Consider the following 17,368-nt stretch of genomic DNA (forward strand, 5'->3'; position numbering starts at 1 on the left):
AGTGTTTCTCAACCATGGCAACTTGAAGAGGTATTGATTTCAATTCCCAGAATTCCCCAGCCAGAATTCTGGGAGTTGAAGTCCACACCTCTTCAAGTCGCCAAGGGTGAGAAACACTGATATATAGGTATATCACATCAACTAAGGAAAAGACTTCCTTAACACAACCAGTCCAGTTACATATCTTCATTCCTAAGTGATGTATTCTGCTATCAGCATCTTCTAGATACCAGGCAAAAGAACAACCCCACCATTTTTATTGACATTTTAAGTTATGAGGAGATAGATAAGGAATTATAGTTCTACAGCCTGAGAACGGTTGGTATGAAAGATTAAATTAAACTTTTTTTAAAAAAAATTGTCATTAGCTAGGTAAACATTTGTGATTCAAAAACAAATGTTGCTCAAAGTTTTACAACACAGAGTTAGCTGAAATGAAACAGCACAATCTTACTTAATTTCTGTGGAATGTGGAACTGTCACAGCACCCCTTATTTTTAGGGGAATTATGATCAATGGGATTGTGACTGGTTAAGAGAGATAAATTCATCCTCAGTTTTCCTCTCTATTTTTTTTCTACTGCTTAAAAATTTCCAGATAAACCTGAAGAAATAAGCTGAAGATAATGCTATTTATTAAGACTGGAGAAAATGTAAAGAAAGTGTACATCAGATAAGAATGCCATCTTTGAACCATATGTTTTCAGCAAGTGTTTGAAACAGGACTTGTCTGACATATGTTTACTGTGAGGTAATATATGATGTAACCCTAACAAAGATAACCCTTGTAAAAGAAAATAGGTTGTGCTTTTATTCTGACAATAGTTCTTATTGAAAATAACAGTGTATGTTGTTGATTTTTTTTTAAAAAAATGCTTTTATCTTTATTTAAATAGGATAAGGGTTTAAGCAAAGAGGTCATAAAGTTTCAAAGGTTGGTGTGTCCAAAGAAGGTCTTTCGGTATAGTAATGCTATTATTTTTCTTCAACAGAAGGAATGTATTTATGCTGATTCAGAGCTGTACTGTATTGGAAAGTTGGGAGGAATTGGGTCTAGCTTAGAAGGAACAATAGCAATAAATGTTGCACTATTTACCTTTACACAGTGCACAAACATAGACAGAACCCAGAAACTATTTTTTAAAAAATGTGTTTTGAGGAGCTATAATAAACAGCAAAATTATATCAGCTGCTGGCAATTTTATTTAAAACAAGTGTAAGCAAAATGGGGGGGGGGGAAGAGGAAATTGGAAGAATTTACCAAAAATCTTTTGGTTTTGCACAGATTTAAAAAAGCAAGGAATTTTGGAAAGGATGGCTGATTCTAGGTAGCTGAATGTCAATCAGATAAAATGTCACTGATATTCTGCAGAAATAACAGAGAGAAGATAAATCCCTCAAAATCAGGAAGAACAGCACAAAAATTGTCATCATCTACCTTTTTAGACATCCCACCAAAATCCTGACTTAAATGATTCTTGTAGAAATGCCAGTTCAGGCAATTGTCCATAGTCACTGAAAAGGAATTCTTTATAGCAAATCCAACAATTGGTTGCCTGCAAGGATCTGTTTTGTTCTCCATGTCTGGGGATGCTTTACTGTTGTGTCTGGATGGCTTGCAGACTGATTCTTAAGGAGAAATGGCATTCAGATCGTGGAAAGCTTTGTCCTCATCCATTGGGCACATTAGTTGATGACAACTTTGAGGTAGTCCTCGATTTACAACAGTTAATTTACTGACAGTTTGAAGTTACAACGGCACTGAAAAAAGTGACTTATTAGTGTTTTTCACACTTCTGACCATTGCAGCATCCCCATGGTCATGTGATTTACATTCAAATGCATGGCAACTGGCTTGTATTTATGACGGTTGCAGTGTCCTGAGGTCATGTGATCATCTTTTGTGACCTTCTGACAAGTAAAGGGAAGCCAGATTCACTTAACAACTGTGTTGTTAAATTAACAACTTCATTTAATTCATGTAACAACTATGGAAAGAAAGGTCATAAAATGGGGCAAAACTCACTTAACAAATATCTCACTTAGCAACAGAAACCTGGGGGTTAACTGTGGTCGTAAATCAAGGACTACCTGTATATTATGAACTATGATATTGCAAGTCAGGAAACCATCATACATTAAAGTAATTTGGTTAACAAGAAAAGAAAAAAGAACAAAAAGTTCTGCCATTTCATCAATTCAATTCTGACAGAATAATATTGAAGAAAATAAAGTGCTACATAGTTTTAATTGTATTTTATACATGTATAATTGTATCTAGTCTATGGAGATGCTCAGTCATCCAGGTCATGCTTGTCCCAAAGATGTTTTTTCAAGAGGCAACTGGACTTTCTGGTTTTTCATTGAAGATGTTTCACTTCTCATCCAAGAAGCTTCTTCAGCTCTGTAACTAGTGTTTTTCCATTTCATTCATAAAAACAAACCTTTGTTTATTTTAAGCTCTACGATATCCATAACATCAAATGATAATTTGCTTTAACTTCATCTTTGTGGATCTTAAAATTAATTGTATACTATTTACTCTCAACATCATTTTTACTAAAGTAACTTTTCACCATTTGACATCCTACAGAAGTACTAGACACTGTGATGCTTTCAAGTGAGTTTTGATTTCTCTTGACTGAATGGACAAGTTTATGGAGTTTTTTAGGCATTTTCAGAAGTGGTTTGCTATTCCTGTCTTCTTAGTGGTAAAAGTGACTGGCCCAATTGATTCCATACCTAATGCAGGAATAGAACTCAGACCCCTTCTCTGTTTATTGGACTCAAACACCTTAACCACTAGACCAAAACCATAATTCCCAGTATCACTGTCAGCCACTGATGAGGAAAGTTATAATCCAGAACATTTGGACATTGTTTTATGGAGGATAAAGCGTTAAATCTTTAGTTATTTAACTACTTCCACTTTAGCATGCTTCATTTACGGTTGTGATTATCTTGTTCTTCAGTGTCTGCTTATTTGTTTGAAGTAGTTTTAAAAATTAAGTTCGAAGATCTTTATGCAGAAAATGGTCTAAAATATTATTTTAAAGTAGCCTAAATAACTTTATGGCAATACGTGTGGTAAAGTTGTCTTAAATGTTTGTAAAGTTGTATGTGATGAATTAGACAATCAGGATATATGAAATGAACGTATTTATGAATGAATGACTTTACTGAAAGTCAGCAATTCTGAAGGAAGAAAAGATGCCTTTTTCATATACCGAGAATGTCTGTGTTTTGTGTGAACTGTGAAAAATGAGTCTCTTGTCTCCATTAAGAGTACTTTAGTCTGAAAGGTGAGGCAGCCTCAAATGTCCACCTAAAGGCCGTGTTTTCTTGTTTTGTAGGAACTCTCATTCAGCTGCACATCAAGGTAGATCTCTTCAGACTTGAGAGCATTATGGGACTCTCATAAGATTTTGCTTATTAGGTTTGCTTATGCTTGTGCCAAGAAAAAAAATTCCAACATCCTATCAACAGATTCCATTAACATTGCTTTTTGTTTGTCTGTGCTGAAGCCTCCTTTATGCCACAAAGGCAGGCTTTTTTTCAGCGCCTTTCACTTTATCCTGCCTGCATGTTTGCTTCTGTGATGTCTCGAAATCTTTTAGTATCAAGATTTCTTCCAAATAATTCAGTTGAGAACATGATATTCTGCTCCAGAAATCATGCTGCAAAAAAAAAAAAAAAAAAAAAAAGCCTAATAGTTTCTCAGGAGCTCTGGAAAAAAAAAAGCAGAGGTATTCTTGCTTCCTTAGATAGGAGAGCTCTGCAAACTATGCAAAAGTTGTCTGTTTTTGTTTGAATTTTTCTTAGGGGAGAAAAAAATAGCCATGTAATAACTTCCTTCCTCCCCCCTCCCCCTCGTTTATTATATGTGCTCAGGAGTTCAGACTCTGAAGAAGCATTTGAAACACCAGAATCCACAACTCCTGTAAAGGCTGCACCTCCGCTACCACAACTACCGCCTGAAATTGTAGCATTCGACATAGAGGAACAAGAAATAACACCTCAGCTTCCAGCAGAAGACCCAGGTAACAATTGTACAGGGTATAGGATAGGCCTCTCTGCACGTGCACAGTTTGAGCACTTGACGAGCCCCAGAACAGACTGCTAATCCCAAGAGGCTTCGTATTCCTGAGGAAAGTTGGTACCTTGGTAGTAGAACAGATGCTTTGCAGGCCAAGGCTCTTGGTTTAACCATTAGCAATAATTCTGATTGAGAATTTGCAACGTGACTGTTAGTTAACCATCAAGCTTTATTGTAAAGCAACTTTATATGTTAGGTTAAAATTCCAGATCGTCTTATATAAACAGTTTTTTTTTTATTTGAGTTTTATTGGGTTTTAAAAATTAAACAATTCTTATTCAACTCTTGTGCATGACTGTGACCATTTACATATCATCACACTAATATTCTCCTATACTTCGGGCTTCAGGCCTGGGTACAGCACGGAAACGGCATTGGTCGCGTTGGTTGATGATCTCTGGAGGGCTCGGGACAGGGGTTGTTCCTCTGTCCTGGTCCTATTAGATCTCTCAGCAGCTTTTGATACCATTGACCATGGTATCATGCTGCACCGGTTGGAAGAGTTGGGGGGGGCACCGTGCTGCGATGGTTCTCCTCCTTTCTCTCCGACCGGTCGCAGTCTGTGTTGGCAGGGGGGGCAGAGGTCGACCCCAAGGTGCCTTATATGTGGGGTGCCACAGGGGTCGGTACTGTTACCTTTTCTGTTCAACATTTATGTGAAGCCACTGGGCGAGATCATCCGTGGTTTCGGGGTGAAATACCATCACTACGCTGATGATACTCAGCTGTACATCTCCAACCCAGACCACCCCAGTGATGCCCTTGAAGTGATGTCCCGGTGCCTGGAGGCCGTGCGGATCTGGATGGGGAGAAACAGACTCAGGCTCAACCCATCCAAGACTGAGTGGCTGTGGTTTCCGGCATCCTGATATAGTCAGTTGGTGCCATCACTGACTATTGGGGGTGAATCATTGGCCCCCACGGAGAGGGCTCGCAACTTGGGCGTCGTCCTGGATTCACAGCTGTATTTAGAAGAGCACTTGATGGCTGTGGCCAGGAGGACTTTCTATCAGGTCCTCCTGATACGCCAATTGCGTCCCTTTCTGGATCGGGACTCCTTACGCACGGTCATTCATGCCCTCGTCACTTCCCGCCTGGACTACTGTAATGCTCTCTACATGGGGCTCCCCTTGAGGAGCACCCGGAGGCTCCAGCTGGTTCAGAGTGCGGCCACGCGGGTGGTTATGGGAGCGACGTGGCGTTCCCATGTGACACCTCTCCTGCACGAGCTGCACTGGCTCCCGGTGGTCTTCCAGGTGCGCTTCAACCTTTAGAGTGCTCCATGGCTTAGGACCAGGGTACTTATGGGACCGTCTTCTGCCACAAGTAGCCTCTCACCGGCCAGTACGCTCACATAGAGGGGGGCTCCTCAGGGTGCCATTGGCCAAACAGTGTCGACTGGCGGCCCCCAGAGAGAGAGCCTTCTCTGTGGGGGCACCTGCTATCTGGAATGAGCTCCCCCCGGAGATACGGAGGATCCCAGATTTACGCACCTTCCGCCGTGCCCTCAAGACCTATTTATTTCAACAGGCTGGCCTGGCCTAATTTCCCTTTTAACTGTAACTTTTAAAATTGGTTTTAAAACAGTGTTTTAATTTGTTTTGGGCCAAATTATTTAATGGATTTTTATATTGTCTTTTAAATTTTGTAGTTTGTGTGTTTTATCTTTCTGGCTGTTCACCGTCCTGAGTCCTTCGGGAGTAGGGCGGTATATAAATCTAATAAAATGAAATAAAATGAAATGATATAATCTTTATAATTTTACAAAATCTACTATCTGTTATTTCCCTTTTTTTCTATCTTCAATCCAATTATACCAGCTTGTATAAATAGTTTTAAATTTAATATTTCGGTTTTGAGACCTCCTGATTCCTCTAGATGGAATTTATAACTTACAAAAATTCGAAAGAAAATAACATATATCAAAGAAAAGGGAATATAGTTAGTCCTCAATTTACGACCACAATAGAGCCCCACATTTTTGTTGCTAACCGAGACATTTGTTAAGTGAATTTTGCCCCGTTTTATGACCCTTTCTGCCACAGTTGTTAAATGAATCAGTATAGTTGTTAAATTAGTGACACAGTTGTTAAGTGAATCTGACTACCCCATTGACTTTGCTTGTCAGAAAGTCACAAAAGGTGATCACATAACTCCAGGACCCTGCAACTGTCATAAGTATGAGTCCGTTGCCAAGGATCTGAATTTTGATCACGTGACAATGGAGATGCTGCAAGAGTTTTTCCAGTGCCGTTGTAACTTTGAATGGCCACTAAACAAACTGTTGTAACTCAAGGACTACCTGTACCACTGATCAAACAATTAAATGCCTGTTGGATGGCATTTTTTGGGCATATTTCACACAAGTATATGAACAGTGAAGATGAGAATTATATCCAAGCTGACCTTCTTAATAACTAGAAACTTCTCCCATATTTTTTTAATTCTTGTATCTGATGGTGATTTTCTGATAAGATTCAGTGTTTGGGAATAAGTTTTGCTTCTCTCACCAATAGCGACTAAACCTCTACCAGCTGTCTCTATAAAGTGCTGGATGCAGTTGCTGGAGCCCTTTGAAAAATTGTTACTATAATTGTGTTGTTTGTAGTCAATTTAAATACAACTGGAGCCCATTAAACTATGCTAAGCTTTTGTCGAGACTTCAGTCACTTCTTGATGTTTTTGTATTTTTCAGGTTACAGTCCCAGCACACCTGACAAAGGTCAAGAGAGCACTGAGCCTCCAAGTAAGTTGAATAGTAATGCTGTAAAATATTATCCCATCATTAGTTTACCAACTTCCCCTAACCTATCCACCCACCCCACATATATGTCTGTGTCAGAGGTGGGTTTCATCAGGTTCTGACCAGTTCCGGAGAACCGGTAATGAAAATTTTGAGTAGTTTGGAGAACCGGTAGTAAAAATTCTGACTGGCCTCGCCCCCATCTATTCTCTGCCTCCCAATTCCCAGCTGATCGGGAGGAAATGGGGATTTTGCAAAATTCTTCTCCTGGAGTGGGTTGGGAATGGAGATTTTACAGTATTCTTCCCCTGTCACGCCCACCAAGCCACACCCACCAAGCCATGTCACACCCACCAAGTCACACCCACAGAACCGGTAGTAAAAAAATTTGAAACCCACCACTGGTCTGTGTTTATGTTTGTGTACATAGGGAGAAATGGAAGCTTAAGACTCAGTTTATGCATCTTTGCTTACGATGAATCTCGGCTTCCGTTAGAATTCAGAGGTTTGGGATGGAGCAAGTTGCAAAATATTGTAAATAAATACATGTGCTTGGTTAATCTTCTGACAGACTGTAACAGTTAGAATATCATGCCTGCTCTTCCACTTTGAAACCTGGTGCAGTGAGTGCAAAGTTAATACAATAAGAGGTGAAGAATCTATAATTCTATGGTGAATCAGAAGTACTCCCTCCAAAAAATAACAATGAAATGTATCTAAAGTAAAAAAAAGTAATAGCAATAATAATAATTACTACACACAAGTAGACCTTGAATTACGACCACAATTGAGCCCAGAATTTGTTACTGAGAAATTTGTTAAGTGAGTTTTGTCCCATTTTACTACTTTTCTTGCCACATTTGTTAAATGAATCACTGAAGTTGTTAAATTAATCACACGGTTGTTAAATGAATCTGGCTTTCCCATTGACTTCGTTTGTCAGAAGGTCACAAAAGATGGTCACATGACCCTGGGACCAGGGATGAAATGCTCCCGGTTCAGACCGGATCGCCCGATCCAATAGCGATGGAGGCGGGTGGTTCGGAGAACCGGTAGCAAAAATCCCTGCCCCCCCTCCTCCCCATTGCCCAGTTGGGCTGCACAATCATTAGAGGCTTTTTTTATTTTATTTTTAAAAGCATTTTTTCTACAACCTCTTTGGCTGAAAAAATGTTTTTAAAAGAAAAAAAAAGCCTCTGATGATTGCTCGGCTCAGCTGGGATCATCAGAGGCTTTAAAAAAAAAAAAAGAAAGAAAGCCTCTGCCAATCAGGCAAGTCAGCTGGGATCGTCAGAGGCTTTTAAAAGCATTTTTTAATAACCTCTTCAGCCGAAGAGGTTGTAGAAAAAATGCTTTTAAAAGTAAAAAAAAAAAGTTGGCCACGCCCACTCAGTCATATTACCGCCCCCACCAAGTCACACTCACAGAACCAGTAGTAACAAATTTTACATTTCACCACTGCTTGGGACACTGTAACCATCATAAATATGAACCAGCTGTCAAGCATCTGAATGTAAATCATGTGATCATGGGAATTCTACAACAGTCATAAATGATTATAAGTCATTTTTTTCAGTGATGTTGTAACTTCAAACAGTCACTAAACAAACTGCTTTAATTCGAGGAGTACCTGTATTCTATGGTAAGTCCTCCATTATGGGCATTTTTCAACTCTGAATTCTTAGCATTTGCTCTGCAAACTGGGGAACTTTTTGAGTCAATATTTATACACCTGGAGAGCACCTAGACTGTCTTCTAAAGATGAAAGATACCAGGGCATCACTTTCAAAAACATCTGTAATTATTTGGCTACAACTTTTGTTTAAATATCAGTAAATGTTCTTTACCATATTTTTGTGCAAAAAAAGTATCTGCACCATCATTATGCTGCCAGCAAACACAAATACATGGAGAAATTTGGTGCCCAAGTGCACAGGGAAATCAGGATTTTGTTCTAGATGTATGAATATCCTGCTTATCTTTCACCATTATCTTTCTACAATTATTTTAAATTTGTACAATTTAAAAAATGATCTTTTCACATTAATTTTCACATGAAATTGAAAAGGAAATTAATTTTTCAGCTTGATAAATCTAAATGAAAAAGGAGGAAAATCATTTACATTAAATAGGATTTGAAGAGCAGCCTTTAATTACAAAATTAAATTGCAACTCATTCTGAACTTCCAGTTATTTACTTTTATTCCTGTTTATTTCTCTCCCTTTCTGTTATCCTTTTTCTTTCATTCCTTCTGTGTTTTAAGAAGTAAAAAGTACTATGTGCACAATTGTCCAAACTGAAAAGAAAGATTACCTTTCTTTTTATATCAGCTTTCCATATCAACTAAGTTAGTTGAGTTTCTGAATGAAACACTGGATATAAATGTAATAAACATTTCCTATTTATGTATGATTTATATCCATGGTTATTTCCTTATGTTCTACATGTATTTACATTCCAACCTAAAAGATCTCTGGTGTGATACCATCCAAAGCCAAAGTACTCTTCATAAGGCAAAGCCATGCCAGACTTAATGTAACAGAAAAACTCCGGTCTCTGTGATTAAATGTCATGAATAGTAAAACTCCCTGGTGGAGGCTGCTTTGAAGTAAAAGGGCAACATTCCTTTCATTTCTGACCAGTTTTTAGTGTCAAGAGGGCAGGATTAAAAAAACCTCTCCAGACACAAAGCTGCATTGTCTACTATTCAACGCTTCCTGGAATGGTTTTTCCACTTGATTGTTCTGTTTTCTTTAATACATTGAACAGGGTTCTTAGGGTAGCTTGTGTATGCACTTTTGAAGTTGGAGTATAAAAACGAAGAAAAAAGTCAGTACTGGGAATTATTCTACGTTGTTTATTCTAGTAAATTAACTGCAAAATCAGGTATTTGAATACTTCTAATAGTGATAATGTGATGAGTTCATTAGAAAAATAATGTGTCAGAACAAATAAATTCTTTGTAGGAATACTTAATATAAAAGACCAGAACATTTAAGTGTGGAAGTTAGATGAACCTGTTGCCCAATATTAATACTGTATCTGGTTTATCGCACAATATGTTTTTACTTTATTGGTTTTATTTTTAATCAATCATATTTTAGTTCAGTTTTTATCTCGATTAGAGGTATTTAGTCCTTGAGAGTTACCCAAACCAGTGGGCATTCACATACATCGATAAAATAAGTAAATAAATAGTCATAAAATGTGGGGCTTGTCTACAAGCAAATCTGAATTTGTGAAAAAGGACTCCCAATAGAGGATGTATATGTGTTAGGCACATGAATCAAACAAACAGCTGCTAACCCAAATATATCAGTATGGTAGCCCAGTATATAAAACCAACAATGCCAAATTATCATACCAGTATATCACTTTGGTGATACTACTTTAGAAAAGTAATATCTGGTGAAGATAAAGTCTTCAGTTCCTGGTGATTACATGTTTGTCACTGCCTTCTTTTAGAATGTTTTTTCAATAGCTCTGTTAAGTGAATAGCTCTGAGATCTTCTGGTAGTCTCTAATCCAAGCACCAATCAGATCTCAGCTGCTGGGGGTTGTTGTTGTTTTAGATCAGGGAAGTTCAGCTAGATATTGCCACCTTCTTAGTGCATCCCATCTTTTCTGATCTTGAGAGAAAGGTCAGTATATGAGAAAAACTGGAGAACTTCCTAAAGAACAAAAGACAATTAGTAAAGTCACAGAATTCGCTCTATCAAAATAAGATTAAACAGTGAAAAGAAAGAGTAGAGGACTTGAATGTCCTACTGCCAGTTTGTAACTTAGATGCAATTTGGTCTTAAATAAAGCCCCTATATAAAAAAAATTAAAAAGTTTACACTCTTAACACTGGTTTTAATAAAGAAAATTGGGATCCATGAAATAGGATAATGATTTATCTTAATGTCTATGTAAGATAAATCACTGGCCTAGTATCAGGCTGGAAAATGCTGATGTAGGGGGATAATTCTAGCTAATAATGACATCACATGGAGTGCAAAGAAAGTTGGATGGATAAAGTTTCATGAGATAAAATATGAGTAAAATAAAGCAAATACCAATTTTGAGTATCATGTAGGCTGTCAGAATTTGAAATGGCATTGGCATACGGACAAGAGATTAGTATTATTCAAGAAAAATTCATTTTAGCTCTGGAATTCATTTTATAGGAATTACAAACTATGTGAAAATTGGAAATAGCATATTACGTAAATCCAAACCCAATCAAGACCCTAATAATTGCATGCCAGTTGCAATTTATTTATTTTATTTTATTTTATATCCAATTTATATACCGCCCTTCTCCCTTAGGACTCAGGGCGGTGTACAGCCGAATAAAAACATAAATTACAAACATTAAAATAGTATTAAAAGGATATATATGTGCAATGATAGCACATCATCATAGTTTTGTCCAATACACCAATTTGCATTGCCTTATGTATAGTATGGCAATATTATGTAAGGCTAATCATAATGTAAGCCAATTAACCTCAATAGAAGATACTGCCAAGTAGGGGATTGCAGCCAAAGATTGCCATCTGATCAGAGTGTAAAAGTGAGCTCCTTATATGAAAAGTGCACAGCAGCTCAGCTGGCAAGAGCAGTTGTAATTAAAGTCAGGCAATAAAATAAATCCATACTCAACAAGCATGTAGGTTGTCCTTCATCAAAAGGCCATACTTTATTGGTGTTTGCTTTGAAGGAAATCTTTCATTTGCTGGTATGGTTTTTCTTTTTCGGAGATATGGGGATCTGTCTGACAAATCTTGAAACAAGATATTAACATTCTAGTCATTGTAATTTTGAAATCACTTCTATAGTAGGATGACTTGCATGCTGAGGAAAGCGTGTTTCTGCTCCCCCCCGGACTCCAATTTGGATTCTCCCTTGCACTTTTGCTCTTTCATTGGGATAAATATTCAATGGGTAATTTTGTAAATGTAATTAACATCCTTAAAAACAGAGATTGATAGATATAATTTCCTCTCTGCAGAATATGGGTATATCTTTTGGGCCACCTGTGTTAAGATGCTTGGATGATGATAACGGAACCCCTCACATTCAGAAAAACATTTAATATATTGTGAATGTGCATCCCTTATATTATGAATGTAATGAAGCAATTTTAGATAGCTACATAAACTCAGTGTTTTCTTTCTTTTTTTAAATAGCATGTAAAACACCTATGATTAAATCATCAAATTTTGCAATCATTTCCCATCAAAATAAAGTAGGCTTAATGTTGAAATTGTAGCTCTAGCTCAAATAATTGTCTACTGGAATAATGAAATAGATTGTGAATATGCTTTTGGCTTTGTTCTTAAGAGACACTTTATGGGATCATGTGACTACTACAATAATTGCCAGGGGAAAATGACAACTCATCTACTGAAAACATCAACATTGACAGCCAGTAATAATGCTGTAAATTATTTCCACTTTGATTCTTTACCATTGGTGCTTTATCAATTGGAAGTATAATAAGAATGTAATCGTTTAACCAAAGGATGGGCAGTGTGGTCTCTTAATTTAAATTTAAATGAATCAATTTGGTATTCTGGTAGGAACGTCATATTCAAATGAAATCACCATTTCATAATCCTATTTAGCATCTTAGAATTTAGAATGCTCAGATTTATTTTAAGGGATGGCATAATAAAATTGTAGTTACAGCACTAAGGTAGTAAATATGTTTATAATTTTCGAGATGGACCATGCTTGCCAATTTCTACAAGATATAAATGATTTTAACCCAGTAGCTACCTTGGAAGGTTAAAAAAAGAAACTACAAACTCCATCCTTTTCATACATGCAACATCACAACATAAGTATAAAAGAAGAAGGCTTTGCATTGTACTGCTACAACACAGCTTTCACCGTTTTGCAAGACAGTATCAGATAAATCTCAGTCACTCTTTGAAAGCTTGTCTCTGCATTATCAGCCAAAATCTGCTGACAGAGTATTAGAGCTTAATAGGATGAAAGACAATACTACAGGATGTGTGTCTATCAGTTGAAAATGATTGCTTGTTCCTTTCTTAACAGGCCTATCCTGCCTCATATAACAAATCTTATAGTAGTTTGAAGTTCAGATAAAGGCAGCTTCTTTCTTGTTTACAACACATTTCCTATTTGGTCTTCAGAGTTAAAGTAATTTGATTTGCTCTCAATACTGATTTTCACTTTATGGAGATTTCTTGATTTGCATTCTGTTGACTTGCACAATTATAAAATATTTTTCTGATCTACAATTGTAATAAAAGACTTTGTTTGTATGATAAAATATAATTACCCGTGTTCTATTTTTAAAGTAAATATATTCAAAATAAAATCCACAATTACTGTTGGAAAAACAAAAAATAACTCACTTCTTGCTTCTTATTTTTTGTTTATCCCGTGTGTTTCCTGATTTGAATTCTTATCTTGAAAAAGATGGGGGGGAGGGGAGGGGAGGGTGAGAAAAAATAGGGCTAAAGGAACTAATAATTTGAAAAGTATCTTGAATTATAGGATGCATAGTCCGCTTTCATTTCTCTAGTTATTTCAGATTCAACATTGCTAAATGCTGATAACTTTTTGCCTTTGCTTTTTATAGGTTTTTCTTCTGAAACAGTAACAGTAGCTGATGTCCCTCATTGTGAACCAGTTGAAGAAACTCCACTGCCCCCTCCGTCCCATTCATTTTCTACAGTTTTTGATGAAGACAAGCCAATTGCTAGCAGTGGGACTTACAACCTAGACTTCGATAGCATTGAAGTTGTAGATTCCTCACAAGCTGTGGATCCAAGCTCCCTGGACATAAAAAGTCGGGATTCCAAGTCACATGTTAGAAGAAAATCCACAGATTCTGTTCCAGTTTCTAGATCTACATTATCTCGTTCCCTTAGTTTGCAAGCTGGAGAATTTGATGGAGCCTCTTTTCCTGGGACTAACGAGACAGCAGGTTCTGCAACAGATACTTTTAGTGCTGGTTCAAGCAGTGCTTCTAGTACTCTTAAGCGCACAAAAAAACCTAGGCCAGCTTCCTTAAAGAAAAAACAATTAGCAAAAAAATCCTTGGATGTTTCTCCAGTAGAAGAACCAGGAATATCAGACCTCAAGCAAGATTCTGCTGCCTCAAGTGACGAAAAAGTTTCTGAAGAAACTTTGGAGCCCACTGAACCTGACTGTATCAACCAACAGCACCAAAGCACTGTCAATAAAGACGAGTCCACTCCTGTACTAGAGACATTGAGTCCATTTGATCCAAACAACTCAGAAGAAATTCCTGTATCAGGAGATAGCAAATTACAGAACTCTCCGCTTGCCAACAAGAAAACTATATCTCTTACCACAACACCAGAATCTGTGGAGGTGACACCATCAGACACTGGGGGACAAGAAGATCCTCCAGTGAAAAGCTTAGCAGTCAGATTGGAATTTGATTACTCTGAGGAAAAAGGAAGTGGTGAGGAACAGACAGAGAGTTCTTTTCTGCCCAAAAAAGTGGGGAAAAAGCCTGGGGCCAAAATGCCTCTCAGAAGGCCAAAGACTAAAAAGACTGGAGAGAAACTTGACAATACTCCCACAAGCCCAACCAAGACTCCTTCTGAACCCAGTGAGATTCCTACCTCCAAGGGCTCATATACTTTTGATATTGACAAATGGGATGACCCCAACTTCAATCCTTTCTCTTCCACTTGCAAAATGCAAGACTCTCCAAAACTTCCTCAGCAAACCACCACAACTTACAGTTTTGATCCAGAAATCTCTGAGGATTCTCTCGATCCATTCAAGCCTTCCCCAAAAGTTGCCAGTACTCCCACACAACCTCCAGCATCCTTTGAAATTTCAGCTAATGTCAATGAAATTAATGGATCAGAAGGAGATGGCCTAAATAAACCTGCAAAAAAGAAGAAGACTCCACTCAAAACGTAAGTCAACATGTAGAAAAGTGTGTGTGCAGTACTCTAAAAAAGTTCTCTGACAAATCTTTGCAAGCTCCCTTAAATTTCTGTGTTGGTGCTATGTTTGTTGTATACGTTTGCTGTAGTACATCCTACCCAACTGAATAATTACTGCATATTACTGCAGCTGGAATTAAATTATTTTCCTTTTGGCTCTGAGGTGTACTAGGACTTAAAACCTTTTTTTAATCCTCAGCATTTAGAAAGTAAGCTTTAATTTTGCTGAATGTATGATGTGGTCTTTTGCTTCAGAATTTAAGAATCTTGCTGATCCCTAGGATGTGAGATTTAAAACATTTGACAAAAGTTTTTTCTGTTTCAAAGATTGAGAAGCAATCTGACCATTTTAAAAGGAATGTATTTTGGAAAAATGTAGGATTTCTTACCGCATTCCATCATGACATGGAAAAGTTTTCAAGGTTGTTTTTTTAACATAAAATGTAAATATACTTTATAATACAAGTGATCAGTTTAATTCAGTCAAATAATAACACACTCATGTCGGGATTAAGAGACTACTCTGCAAAGTGTTTATCATGAGGTTATAGTTTATACAGAGTTCAAAATGACAGAAGCTATTCAGATGCTTAAAAGATGCTTCAGTCCATTTATAGTGGCTGGTTTGCGAACAAGCCACAAATGCTACTGAAGTGAGTTTAGTTTCTTTGTGTGTGTGAGGGAGAGAGAGAGTTGGGCAAATAAATAAATTTGTTTAATAAATAAATATGAAATAAATATTTTTACTTTGTAAAAGTAGATTCTGAATAAGAGAAAGGACTTGGAAGACATAGTTTCCCTTCAACTAATCAGCGATGTTGATTTATTAAAACTCATGTTTTGTCGTCTTATGATTAAAATTGGTTGTGAGAATGGGGAATTAGACAGCATATACCTTACAAATTGTATTGCTTGCTATGAATTTCAGCCATAGTTAACTCTGCATTTCTTGTATGTGGTAATTCACCCATAAGCAAATTCTTCCAGGAGATAAAATCAATAATTTTCAATTGCTGTGTATTCTTGAAAAATATATTGCTTAACTTTTCCATAAAAGATTCCTTTTTCTTTTTCTTTTAAGGCTAATCTACACAGGTAGTCCTCGATTTATGACCACAATTGAGCCCAAAATTTGTGTTGTTAAATGAGACGTTAAGTGAGTTTTGCCCTATTTTATGACCTTTCTTGCCACAGTTGTTAAACGAATCTGGCTCCCCACTGACTTCGCTTATCAGAATGTCCCAAAAGGTGATCACATGACCATGGGACACTGCAGTCACCATAAATATGCATCAATTGTGAAGCTTCTCAGTTTTGATCATGTTACCATGGGGATGCTGTAGCAGTTGCAAATATGAAAAATGGTCATGTCACTTTTCTCAGTGCCACTGTAACTGCAAACAGTCACTAAGCAAACTGTTGTAAGTTGAGGACTACCTGTATTGAACTTGTTATTTATGCCCATAGTTTGGGGATAAGATGGGGTGGTACTTTGTTGTTGATGATGATTAATATAATTTGGTGTAAGTCACCTCTGACAGAGAGCCTGTTTGGTGTAGTGTTTAAGGAACCAGGCTATAAACCAGGAAACCATGAGTTCTAAAACCATGTTTTAGGCACAAAGCCAGCTGGGTGATCCTGGGCCAGTTACTCTCAGGCCTAGGACGCCGACAATGGCAAACCTTTTATGAAATGTTGTCAAAAAAATTGAAGGGACTTGTCCAGGCAGTTGAGTCAACACTGATTTGAAGGTGTGAATGTACACATTTCTAATTATATCCTGTGATATTTTTAAAATGACATACTGATTTCCTTAAGCATCACTTTTTCAAAACACTAATTCATATAGTTTTTAACTTTTGAAAATATTGTTACAGTTTTTCTGTGTAGAGCTTTAGATTTTTTCTAAAAATTATTCACTGTAAATGTTTACTTGGATTGATTTGGATTAATGGAAAGTAACATTAGTAGATACTAACCCTCAGCAGTAGATTGGTTGTAATTTAGCACACATTCAGAGCTAAAACATAAGCTTTGAAGTAAATGAAATAAACATACATGTCACTTAGGTTCAAAAGTATGGTAACACAATGATTAGAATGCAGTACTGCAGGTTAATTCACTGCTTAATCCAGGAGTTCGATTCTGAATGGCTCAAGGTTGACTCAGCCTTCCATCCTTCCGAGGTCAAAATGAGGAACCAGCTTGTTGGGGGCAATATGCTGACTCTGTAAACTGCTTAGAGAGGGCTGTAAAACACTGTGAAGCGGTATATAAGTCTAAGTCAGTGCTTCTCAACCTTCCTAATGCCACGACCCTTTAATACAGTTCCTCGTGTTGTGGTGACCCCCAACCATAAAATTATTCCTAAAACCGTTGAAAATATGTGTTTTCTGATGGTCTTAGGCGACCCCTGTGAAAGGGTCATTCGACCTCCAAAGGGGTCGCGACCCACAGGTTGAGAACCACTGGTCTAAGTGCTATTACTATTGCTACATTTAATTTAAAAAAATAGTTCTCCTTCCAGTTAAAAACAAAAAAGAATTTTAAAGAAATTACCAGATAAATTGGAGATCTGAAAAT

The 17,368-nt window shown here is 37.2% G+C and overlaps 1 protein-coding gene across 11 annotated transcripts in view; it reads left to right on the forward strand.

Annotated features, from left to right (window-relative positions):
- The window catches only part of TACC2 (transforming acidic coiled-coil containing protein 2), a 169,213-nt gene that overhangs the window by 112,311 nt on the left and 39,534 nt on the right, over positions 1–17,368 (forward strand). For all 11 annotated transcript variants that reach the window (XM_087872969.1, XM_034436372.3, XM_034436374.3 and 8 more), the window contains 3 exons: positions 3,891–4,039; positions 6,791–6,841; positions 13,438–14,755. In XM_087872969.1, coding sequence (XP_087729095.1) covers positions 3,891–4,039; positions 6,791–6,841; positions 13,438–14,755 — 1,518 coding nt within the window. The remainder of the gene's footprint in view (positions 1–3,890; positions 4,040–6,790; positions 6,842–13,437; positions 14,756–17,368) is intronic.

The sequence above is a fragment of the Pantherophis guttatus genome, chromosome 6, assembly GCF_059756535.1.
Source record: "Pantherophis guttatus breed Tessera chromosome 6, ASM5975653v1, whole genome shotgun sequence".
Lineage (NCBI taxonomy): Eukaryota > Metazoa > Chordata > Lepidosauria > Squamata > Colubridae > Pantherophis > Pantherophis guttatus.